This window comes from Schistocerca piceifrons, chromosome 7 (assembly GCF_021461385.2).
Source record: "Schistocerca piceifrons isolate TAMUIC-IGC-003096 chromosome 7, iqSchPice1.1, whole genome shotgun sequence".
In the NCBI taxonomy this organism is placed as follows: domain Eukaryota; kingdom Metazoa; phylum Arthropoda; class Insecta; order Orthoptera; family Acrididae; genus Schistocerca; species Schistocerca piceifrons.
The window spans coordinates 24,918,797-24,931,532 of NC_060144.1; the positions used below are offsets into that span (position 1 = coordinate 24,918,797).

A 12,736-nucleotide genomic window follows, 5' to 3' on the forward strand; every position below is an offset into this window, starting at 1 on the left:
GTCAGAACCGGCCCCGCTGTAATAGGTACGAGGGCAGTTCAATAAGTAATGCAACACATTTTTTTTCTCGGCCACTTTTGGTTGAAAAAACCGCAAATTTCTTGTGGAATATTTTCAAACATTCCCGCTTCGTCTCGTATAGTTTCATTCACTTCTGACAGGTGGCAGCGCTGTACGGAGCTGTTAAAATGGCGTCTGTAATGGATGTGCGTTGCAAACAACGGGCAGTGATCGAGTTTCTTTTGGCGGAAAACCAGGCCATCTCAGATATTCATAGGCGCTTGCAGAATGTCTACGGTGATCTGGCAGTGGACAAAGGCACGGTGAGTCGTTTGGCAAAGCGTGTGTCATCATCGCCGCAAGGTCAAGCAAGACTGTCTGATCTCCCGCGTGCGGGCTGGCCGTGCACAGCTGTGACTCCTGCAATGGCGGAGCGTGCGAACACACTCGTTCGAGATGATCGACGGATCACCATCAAACAACTCAGTGCTCAACTTGACATCTCTGTTGGTAGTGCTGTCACAATTGTTCACCAGTTGGGATATTCAAAGGTTTGTTCCCGCTGGGTCCCTCGTTGTCTAACCGAACACCATAAAGAGCAAAGGAGAACCATCTGTGCGGAATTGCTTGCTCGTCATGTGGCTGAGGGTGACAATTTCTTGTCAAAGATTGTTACAGGCGATGAAACATGGGTTCATCACTTCGAACCTGAAACAAAACGGCAATCAATGGAGTGGCGCCACACCCACTCCCCTACCAAGAAAAAGTTTAAAGCCATACCCTCAGCCGGTAAAGTCATGGTTACAGTCTTCTGGGACGCTGAAGAGGTTATTCTGTTCGATGTCCTTCCCCATAGTCAAACGATCAACTCTGAAGTGTATTGTGCTACTCTTCAGAAATTGAAGAAACGACTTCAGCGTGTTCGTAGGCACAAAAATCTGAACGAACTTCTCCTTCTTCATGACAACGCAAGACCTCACACAAGTCTTCGTACCCGAGAGGAGCTCACAAAACTTCAGTGGACTGTTCTTCCTCATGCACCCCACAGCCCCGATCTCGCACCGTCGGATTTCCATATGTTTGGCCCAATGAAGGACGCAATCCGTGGGAGGCACTATGCGGATGATGAAGAAGTTATTGATGCAGTACGACGTTGGCTCCGACATCGACCAGTGGAATGGTACCGTGCAGGCATACAGGCCCTCATTTCAAGGTGGCATAAGGCCGTAGCATTGAATGGAGATTACGTTGAAAAATAGTGTTGTGGAGCTAAAAGATTGGGAAATAACCTGGTGTATTTCAATGCTGAATAAAACAACCCCTGTTTCAGAAAAAAAATTTGTGGCATTACTTATTGAACTGCCCTCGTAGCTCTTCAGACTTTTGACGGGTGGTCACATTATGTCACTGGACGCTGAGTAGGCCGGCCGGTGTGGCCGTGCTGTCCAGGCGCTTCAGTCTGGAACCGCGTGACCGCTACGGTCGCAGGCTCGAATCCTACCTCGGGCATGGATGTGTGTGATGTCATTAGGTTAGTCAGGTTTAAGTAGTTCTAAGTTCTAGGATACTGATGACCTCAGATGTTAAGTCCCATAGTGCTCAGAGCCATTTGAACCATCTGATGGTGGGTATTATAGATCTTTTTCTTTAGTTTGTACCTATTTTCCTGAGGATTTGAAAGATGTTGCACCATTTTTTTTTTCTAAATTGACATATCGTACGAGACTGTCTTGATTTTTCCTATGCGTTGCTTTCATCATCAAGACTAGCGTATCACATAGCTTCAGAACCTCGAGGAGAAGCTACGAAAGCAGTGAGTGTGTTATGGGTGTTTTTCAGACACAACGACCTTCCGTGGAACATCCGCAAGTTCCTGAAGAACCAGCTGCGCGACTTTCCCTTCCACGAGGACCTGCGCGCAGTGCCACCCTGGTCCCACAGCGCCTGGTCGCACACCGACCTGCCGCGCCTCCGCCAGGGGATGGTCGCAGCCCAGGTGAGCGCACGCCGCCCGCCGTTGCACAACACAATCGTCACGTGAATGGCTGCCGCCAGTGGTACCGAATACATCGTCATTTCACAATTTTGGCAATCACAGGTTCTTGCGCAAGATTGGAGAACTTGGAGCCTTTGGTTACCCCGCTCAGAATATCAAGAGTGACACTTCCATGCCGGCCGAAGTGGCTGAGCGGTTCTAGGCGCTACAGTCTGGAGCCGGTCGACCGCTACGGTCGCAGGTTGGAATCCTGCCTCGGGAATGGATGTGTGTGATGTCCCTAGGTTAGTTCGGATAAAGTAGTTCTAAGTTCTAGGCGACTGATGACCTCAGAAGTTAAGTGGCACAGTGATCAGAGCAATTTGAGCCATTAGGCACTTCCATTACGTGCCGCAAAACAACAAAGATATGTAAAGTTATTCACATTCTCTATTTTCTTCTCTTCCAAAAATAGATTGCTTCACTGTCGTGTTTTTATTTAACCCGAACTCCGAATTTCGTGTTCAAATGGCTCTGATCACTGTGGGACTTAACATCTGTGGTCATCGGTCCCCTATAACTTAGAACTACTTAAAGCTAACTAACCTAAGGACATCATACACATCCATGCTCGAGGCTGGATTCGAACCTGCGACCGTAGCGGTCACGCGGTTCCAAATTGAAGCGCCTAGAACCGCAAGGCCACAACGGCCGGCAGATGTAGTTTCCTCTGTACTTCCATGTGAGTTTCAGCCTAAATCCTGGCGAACCAAAATTGATACATCTACAGCTCCCATTGGGATAGGGGTGATAACATGGAGAGACAAGGGGGAGGGAGGACGTGGAGAGAAAGAATGGACAGAGAGAGACTGAGGAGGAGATGGATTTATGGAGCTGAGGAGGAGATTGACAGAGGGGAGAGGAGGAGATGGACAGAGGAGGAAGGAGCAGAATGGACAGAGGGAGGAGGAGCAGATAGAAGGAAGAGCAGATGGACAGAGAGTAGAGTGTAGGAGGAGATGGATGGAGGGGGGGAGAGAAGAGCATGGACAGGGAGAGGAGGAAGGAGTACCGTATATGGATCAATTGGAATAAGTACACACCCAGTTGTAACTCCTCCCTGCTTCCCGGGATTTGCTAAATTACAAGTTAACAATGACCGTGAATTATGAATTTTGACCCGTGTCGGGATAAGGCATCCGAATCCGAAGTAAATAATGATTATTCCGCGGGAAACAGGAGACGTTATAACGTGATCGTTACTGAATGAGTAATTTCATTCAATAACGATCGGTAAATGAAAGAATGGAAATAATTTGGAAATAAATTTTGCGAGTGGAAATTTTGCCGAAAGAAATGTATTGTAAAAGCATTAAAAAATCGGTCGCCAGCTCAACTGATGAGCGACATTACTGTTAAGTACGTGAATAATTGTGTCAAAATTAAAGTTTACCAATTTGTAGCGCAGCAGGTGGAACGGGAACTTTTACGTAAGTGCTGTGTCAGGCTCATATAAAATAATGACATATAAAATAATGTCATAACAATCTAACTACACTTAAACCTTAACGGTTAACTTTCAGTAAGTATTTTGATAATTATTGTGTTCATAATTTGTCAGCTAAGTGCAATGCTGACAACACAGATAATTATCTGTCGAGATTTTGAATAACAGACTGTCATTCTGTCTTTAAAACTATGTACTTTACACAGTTTAATCTACTGATAATGAAATATATTGCCAATAATTGATTAACTATGTTTTGAATGATAATAATTCATTAATTGGGCGATTGTCAGGTGGAATAAGCTTTATAGTTTCATGAAATATCCTTGAACTAACTTCAGCTGAATATGCATTGAAATAAATCTTAATAATCAAATTTATTACTTCAGTCTATTATTAAGTTATTACTGTTGGCTTAAGCTTATTAAGTGCAACAATTAACTACGATAACCAATCGTTCAAAACAGTCTGAAATTTACTCTTCACCGTCTATGCAAATAATTTGATAATTACCATATTTTCTCTTGATAATGGCGTGACACCCGGTTCAGTAGCTAAGGATCGGAAGGAACCTACTTGGTGTTATTGTCGGGTGGAATTTAACTGCAACACTTCGATTATAAAGTGCTTGTTATTAATTGTTCAACTTCAGAGGAAAGCACAGTTACTGGCAAGCCTTCTACAATTTTATCCTACGAAAATTACGTAGATCTTACTTCCCTCGTTGTCGGTGGATCGACGGAAGTCCTCGGCGGCGAAACAATGTGGCAGCGGGATTTTACTGTTGCGACTTGGGCTCACAGTGCGCTTCATATTTAAGCCTTAGTTTCTTCAGCACTATGCCCATTAATCCATAATAACTTGCCCGGCCATGCTTCCAGATATGCCGACCATTACTTTCCCGTCGTACTTAGATCCACACACTAGCCGTTAGATGTAACACAGCTAGGACTAGCAGCACTCGACTGTACGTCTTACTCCGAGCACGGCGTCACTGCTACGACTGCCCGCTGGCGCGCTCCCGCGCCCAGCAGCACGACAAAACAATCTCTCTGACTTCAACGTTAACTAAATATGCCCTGACTTGCCAGTGTTAAATGTTACATTATTTAAACGTAGTATTTATAATACAAACACTCCTGGAAATGGAAAAAAGAACACATTGACACCAGTGTGTCAGACCCACCATACTTGCTCCGGACACTGCGAGAGAGCTGTACAAGCAATGACCACACGCACGGCACAGCGGACACACCAGGAACCGCGGTGTTGGCCGTCGAATGGCGCTAGCTGCGCAGCATTTGTGCACCGCCGCCGTCAGTGTCAGCCAGTTTGCCGTGGCATACGGAGCTCCATCGCAGTCTTTAACACTGGTAGCATGCCGCGACGGCGTGGACGTGAACCGTATGTGCAGTTGACGGACTTTGAGCGAGGGCGTATAGTGGGCATGCGGGAGGCCGGGTGGACGTACCGCCGAATTGCTCAACACGTGGAGCGTGAGGTCTCCACAGTACATCGATGTTGTCGCCAGTGGTCGGCGGAAGGTGCATGTGCCCGTCGACCTGGGACCGGACCGCAGCGACGCACGGATGCACGCCAAGACCGTAGGATCCTACGCAGTGCCGTAGGGGACCGCACCGCCACTTCCCAGCAAATTAGGGACACTGTTGCTCCTGGGGTATCGGCGAGGACCATTCGCAACCGTCTCCATGAAGCTGGGCTACGGTCCCGCACACCGTTAGGCCGTCTTCCGCTCATGCCCCAACATCGTGCAGCCCGCCTCCAGTGGTGTCGCGACAGGCGTGAATGGAGGGACGAATGGAGACGTGTCGTCTTCAGCGATGAGAGTCGCTTCTGCCTCGGTGCCAATGATGGTCGTATGCGTGTTTGGCGCCGTGCAGGTGAGCGCCACAATCAGGACTGCATACGACCGAGGCACACAGGGCCAACACTCGGCATCATGGTGTGGGGAGCGATCTCCTACACTGGCCGTACACCACTGGTGATCGTCGAGGGGACACTGAATAGTGCACGGTACATCCAAACCGTCATCGAACCCATCGTTCTACCATTCCTAGACCGGCAAGGGAACTTGCTGTTCCAACAGGACAATGCACGTCCGCATGTATCCCGTGCCACCCAACGTGCTCTAGAAGGTGTAAGTCAACTACCCTGGCCAGCAAGATCTCCGGATCTGTCCCCCATTGAGCATGTTTGGGACTGGATGAAGCGTCGTCTCACGCGGTCTGCACGTCCAGCACGAACGCTGGTCCAACTAAGGCGCCAGGTGGAAATGGCATGGCAAGCCGTTCCACAGGACTACATCCAGCATCTCTACGATCGTCTCCATGGGAGAATAGCAGCCTGCATTGCTGCGAAAGGTGGATATACACTGTACTAGTGCCGACATTGTGCATGCTCTGTTGCCTGTGTCTATGTGCCTGTGGTTCTGTCAGTGTGATCATGTGACGTATCTGACCCCAGGAATGTGTCAATAAAGTTTCCCCTTCCTGGGACAATGAATTCACGGTGTTCTTATTTCAATTTCCAGGAGTGTATTTACACTAGACAATACATGGTATACAGTTTCATGTGTTAAGTAAGTGAAAAAATTCATAGCAAGGACTGCGTTCTAGCGTCACATTGGCAACGTCACGTATTCAGCTAGTATGTAAAAAAAGGACACCTAGGTTTCCTCTTTCTGCTCCCTTCATGCCCGTGAGTATGTATCTTCTGAGTGTGATGAAGATTAATGGGCAAAGAGTAACGCCATGTTGCACAAATGGCTCTGTTCTAAATCGTATGGTATAGTATACGGATCTGTGGTGCCTGTGCATGTGTATGGGCCGCCCCGTGCAACAAGCTACAACGTCAGTTAAAGTGTATCCTGACACGCCTAGGTAATGCGGAATTGACCGCTAGCTGCCACGAGAGGCAGGCCTGTCAGTATAACGGACGCTAAACGTCTGCTGTTTGATTGTGGGAGATCTTCGTGGACTGGTGGTCATGGATTTTCCACTATCATTTCTAAATTCATATAGGAGACCCTCTTCTTTACGCATCTCCAGAGGTAACAACTTACACATCACCGGAACACAATATGTATGCGTGGATTTGATGGTCCAAGAGATCAATCTCATGGTAGTGATCAACTCTTCTATCAACCAGCTTGAAACGACAACTCTTGATTAAGACTGTGCCACAATATTCAGCAGCGGAGAATACTAGAGCCAGTGATGAGATACGAAGAATTTCAATCGTTGCTCCACATGTAGTTTCACAGAGCTTCTGGTTTACGTTATTACGAGGTGATATTTTGACTGTGTTATTATCAAGGTGCTACAGAAGAATGCTGAAGATTAGGTGGGTAGATCACTTTAACTAATGAGGAGGTATTGAATAGAATTGGAAAGAAGAGAAATTTCCGGCACGACTAGAAGAAGGGATCGGCTGGTAGGGCATATTCTGAGGCATCAAGGAATCACCAATTTAGTATTGGTGGGCAGCGTGGAGGGTAAAAATCGTAGAGGCAGACCAAGAGATGAATACACTAAACAGATTCAGAAGGATGTAGATTGCAGTAGGTACTGGGAGATGAAGAAGCTTGCACAGGATAGAATAGCATGGAGAGCTGCATCAAACCGGTCTCTGAACTGAAGACCACAACAACAACATTATCAAGGTATGCTCTGTATGTAACGGGACGGTCAAGTGTCACCCTTAGAGACTTGGGATGATCCTTATGATTCGAGGTAACACCTTGAAGCAGCTCACCTGTTGTTACTTTGTCACTGTCTTTGCCTGCAGGCTGCGCATGCGTAGAATAATTGTGGATATCGTAAGACGATGCATCACCAAGGGCACTGATGCCTGGCCCCCCGCTGTAAGTCCTCGTTCCACGTGAGATGTTTAGCAACAACTGACTGTTTCTCTTCACACTTGCAGAACCTTGTCAGAGCATTTTTGTGTCTTCCAATACTATTCAAATTATGAAACAGTAAATTGCGAGTGACTGCGACCTATTTCAAGAAGTGTTTGCAGTTCTCCGTGTCTAGTTTATTAAACAAAACATAACATTCTTCAGAATGTTTAGCTATGGCCAGAAGACGATACTGACACAACGTGTAACGTCAGAATGACTTTAGGGTAAAATACTTTTTTAAATCCTGGTATATACCTCAAAGTGATCGCTCATTACTCTGGTCCAAAGATTTACATTTGGGTTTTTGGTAGAACTTGGTCCTTCAGCCAAACAGCAAGATCACTACTTACGCATCATCATTTTATAAGCCTACAGTAATGTAATTTTAATGGTGTGCAGGTGTGAAGCGCCAAATAAACTGGTATAGGCATGCGTATTCAAAAACAGAGGTAAGTAAACAGACCGAAAACGGCACTGCGCTCGGCAACGCCTACATAAGACAACATGTAGAAATCGGATATTTGTGGTAAGTTACTATGGGACCAAACTGCGGAAGTCAACTGTCCCTAGACAACATGTGTGGTGCAGTTGTTAGATGCGTTACTGCTGCTACAACGGCAGGTTATCAAGAGTTAAGTGAATTTGAACATGGTGCTGTAGTCGGCCCACGAGCAATGGGACACGGCGTCTTCGAGGAAGTGATGACATGGGGATTTTCCCGTACGACGATTTCACGAGTGTACCGTGAATATCAGGAATCCGGTAAAACATCAAATCACGGACATCGCTGCGACCGAATAAAGATCCTACAAGAACGGGACCAACGACAATGGAAGACAATCCTTCAACGTGACAGAAGTGCAGCACTTCCGCAAATTGCTGCAGATTTCAGTGCTGGGGCATCAATGAAACATCCTCGATATGTGTAACCTTGATGACTGCACGACACAAAGCCTTACGCCTCGGCTGCGCCCGAAAAAAAATTTCAAATGTGTGTGAAATCTTATGGGACTGAACTGCTAAGGTCATCAGTCCCTCAGCTTACACACTACTTAACCTAAATTATCCTAAGGACAAACACACACACACACACACCCATGCCCGACGGAGGACTTGAACCTCCGCCGGGATCAGCCGTACAGTCCATGACCTGCGCCCGTAAACAGCGACATTGTACTGTTGATGACCGGAAATATGTTGCCTGGTCGGGCGAGTCTCGTTTCAAATTCTATCGAGCGTATGGGCGTCTACGGATATGAAGACGACCTCATGACTCCATGGACCCTGCATGTCAGCAGGGGACTGTTCAAGTTGGTGAATGTTCTGTAATGGTGTGGGGTGTGTGCAGTTGGAATGATATGGGACCCCTGATACGTCTAGATACTACTCTGACAGGTGACACGTACGTAAGCATCCTGTCTGATCACCTGCATGCATTCACGTCCATCGTGCGTTCCGACAACGTTGGGCAATTCTACCAGGACAATGGGACACCCCACATGTCCAGAATTGCTGCAGAGTTGCTCCAGGAACATTCTTCTGTTTAAGCACTTCCGCTGGCCACAAAATTCCCGACACATGAACATTATTGAGCATACCTGGGATGCCTTGCAACCCCCTCGGACTCTTACGGATTTATGGACAGCCCTGCAGAATTCATGGTGTTAATTCCCTCCAGCACTACTTCAGACATTAATCGAGCCCATGCCACATCGTGTTGCAGCATTTCTGCGTGCTCGCTTGGTCCCTATACGATGTTAGGCAGGTGTACGAATTTCTTTGGCTCCTCAGTATAGTAAAGCCACGTTAAAAACCTCTCCCATGCTAGATGCAGAACGCGGTCCTGGGACTTCACGAGACAGCAATAGTAAGACGAGACTGCACCATAAGTAACATGGTGGCTCTAATACCGAGCGCATAACGTCTGCAGATCGTAATGGCGGTCTATAAAAAATGCCAGAGCTACAAAAGTGCGATAAATTCCATTAAAATCTATTGAATTTCTAGAAATGGAATGTTAAAAAAATATCACTTATCCCTATAGGAGGTAGTATTGGTCAAAACTAGAGGCAAAGTTCCTATAATTACTTATCCGAAAATCAATACCTGTTTACCTGTTGAGATATGGATCGTTTTACTTACGACGAGTAACGCATAGTTTTCTATGGTGTAAGCCGCGTAACAAGAGACTGCGCAATAAATTAGCACGGTAGATTGCTTCAGTATCAATGTATGGGAATGAACTGTTGGTGACAGTTTCATAGGGCCAAAATCTTTTCCAAGCAGAGTAACAGCTGCTCTGTATCATAGATTTCTGAACTGTGAATTACTACCACTACTTGGGAACGTCACCCTTGCACAAAGACAACGACTGTGATTTATACAGAAGGGGGCACCACGCCATTTTCTATAGATCGTGTGACAGAGAGAATGCGAAGGAAGACTGAAAAATGCCCCAGGATGTGTGGTAATCGCCGGCCGGAGTGGCCGTGCGGTTCCAGGCGCTACAGTCTGGAACTAAGGGACCGCTATGGTCGCAGGTTCGAATCCTACCTCGGGCATGGATGTGTGTGATGTCCTTAGGTTTAATTAGTTCTAAGTTCTGGGCGACTGATGACCTCGGAAGTTAAGTCGCATAGTGCTCAAAGCCATTTGAACCATTTCTTTGTGTGGTAATCACATGCAGCGCTGCCTGTAATTTCTATTTCTACGTAACAGAAATTGGAAAGACAGAACAAACTGACCCGTATATCTAAAGACACTGGTTTCAACACAATTGGTTATAATTACTTTTTTCCTAGTTTTGACCAATTGTAGAACATTACAGCAAATTTCATTCATAAAACCCTACTTCCTTTAACATCGTCTTACACCTTAACTCTCTTTGTAGGTATCACCTCTGAGTCCACGAGAGTGCGTTCATTCTGTGAAAGCAGCAACACAAATCATCATCTCTTTTTGAAAATAACAGTTTCAGTTGAATTAGCCTAAATAAAATAGCCGAAAAATACGCTGCGCTATATTTCTCGCCTAAAATGTAAAAAGGAAAAGAAAATCAAAAAAGAAAAGAAAAGAAAACGGGAAAAACGTACCAGTAGTTTCAATTTAAGTAGGCCCTTAGCGACGACTTAGTCTTTCATTGAAGGAGTCGGGTATTTGCGGCTGTGGGGTTTCCCGAGGTCCCAGTTGCCGGCTTTACTTTTGCTCGTTAACTGTATGAGCGTTATTATGGCTTGGGAAAGCGATAAAGCGCAGCACACTAGAGTTAAAATCGCGCTCCTAGGCGGCTGGGTTGCAGGACTTCTGATCCGCTTCCCAGCTCGTTGAATTCACTCGATGCGACATGTATAGCTGGAGACATTAATCAGTAATTGCTTAGAAGCGATGATATTGGCCCATGGGCCCTCCGAATTTATCCACGACGCCATCTGAGGTCAGTAAAAGTTTCAGAGTAATGGAAAAAAGTATGTCTACAAACTCGAAGGACGTGTAGAATATTGTACCAGCGATAAATAATTAAGCTCTCAGAGAAATGTAGTTGACCTCAGCCGAAATTGTGTGAGTGAAATAGGCAATTCCAGACAATTTTAAAACTGGGGAAACGACAGCTAAAATATACGTAATTGACATATAGTCCAACAAGTGTTTAAATACAGGCGTTAAAACTATTGCAGTATAAAAATGTATGAAATGTCGAGTACTCCGCTGTAGTGTCACTTGTTTAACTCGATTAGAGACGCACACAACAGGCTTTTGTAAGTACATACAGTGTTATGTAGAATAAAGAGTTGTTACAAAATGCCACAGAGTGGCAATTGGCGTGGCCAGGCAAAGTTCTCAGCCCTCATCAATTGATAAAATCAGTCCACAATGATGAATGTCCAGTCTGTGTTAAAATCACGACTTGTCATAATTCTACCGATTAAAATGTGTTCCCGACAGGCTATGTCATGCAACAGACATGCCCCTTGGAAACGTTATCCAGGAAAGTATTCGGTCCGAAAGCCGACACTCTTACGTGCTTTCTGCAAGATATAAACGCTATTTGACTGTACAACAGGTTTTATTGCGCAATCTAGATTTCGGCCTTAGTACATTATTGAGCGTTAAATGTATTACAAATCATTAGACTTGAGTAGACCCCAAGTCATCGTCAAACAAGAATATTTTTTTTTTTCTTTATTGAACTTCAATTCCCCATCCGGGGCAGGCTGGCAGCAGCATAGGCACTGCTCTTCAGCCGAGAGACAGAACAGGGAGACATTTAAAACAACATAAAGGAGAAAAAAATGGGGCAACAGAGATTCAAAAAATGGGAAACATAATGGAAGATAGCATGCAAAAGGGGATGACTGTAAAAAGGGAGAGAAAAAGCTAAAAAAGTGTACAAAAAAAAACACACACACTGTGACGATCGAAAGAACACAACGCCAAGTACGACCGGAGCATAAAAGCTGCTATGGGCGGTGTAGCTTATAACAATCACGGACAGCAACACTATGTACAAGTCCAGCACATGATTAAAATCACAGCACTTGACGTCACTGTAGAGGAGTACCGAACACAACACTGACGTAGCACACCAATGATGAAGAACCAGATGAGAGGATCTCCCAGGGGTATGGATACGAGGGAGAAGGGAAGAAAGGGGGGAATGGGCAGCGCGAGAGGGGGGGGGAAGGGGAGATAGGGTGAGGGGCGCGCCAAAAGGGGCTGGGGAGGTATGGTGGGCGAGTGAAATAGCTGTGGAGGGGCTGCAGAGACTCAGGGGGGGAGGGGGAAATACCACTCTGGAGAAAAAAGGAGAGAGGAAAAGTGGGGCCCTCCGGAGGGGGCAACAAGGACAGGCTACAATTGTAGGAAGGATAGAGGCCATGGCCAAGTTCATCATCCAGGAGGATGAGATGCCAGAAAATGGCCTGATGAAGGCGATAAAGGGTGTGGAGGTGGAGAGAGGGAGCGATACAGCGATAGAGGCGTGGCAGTGGGTGGGGTGTGAAGGAAGGCACGAGGGGGTGGGGGTATCAACCCTGCAGACAGTGTAAAGGATGCAGATACTTTCTACAAAAGGGCGGAGGTGGGGGAAGGGAATGAGGTCATGGAGGAGTCGTGTGGGGGATGGAGGGGGGATATGTGGCGTTCTTGGATTTGGAGGATGGGGGAGGAAAGGAGATCCAGTGAACGTTGGTATAATAGAGGACAGGACACGTGAGGGATTTGTAGGTGTGGAGGATGGTGGAAGGATGCAATCCCCATGTCCGGCAGAAGTTTCAAGAGGGCTTTCTGCTCGACGATGAGGTGTCCAGGTGTGACGGTCGTCGGTTTGGCCAAG

The 12,736-nt window shown here is 46.3% G+C and overlaps 1 protein-coding gene across 1 annotated transcript in view; it reads left to right on the plus strand.

Annotated features, from left to right (window-relative positions):
• Positions 1-12,736, plus strand: part of LOC124805402 (dipeptidase 1-like) — a 224,904-nt gene that overhangs the window by 37,855 nt on the left and 174,313 nt on the right. The window contains exon 2 of the mRNA XM_047265964.1: positions 1,840-1,996. Coding sequence (XP_047121920.1) covers positions 1,840-1,996 — 157 coding nt within the window. The remainder of the gene's footprint in view (positions 1-1,839; positions 1,997-12,736) is intronic.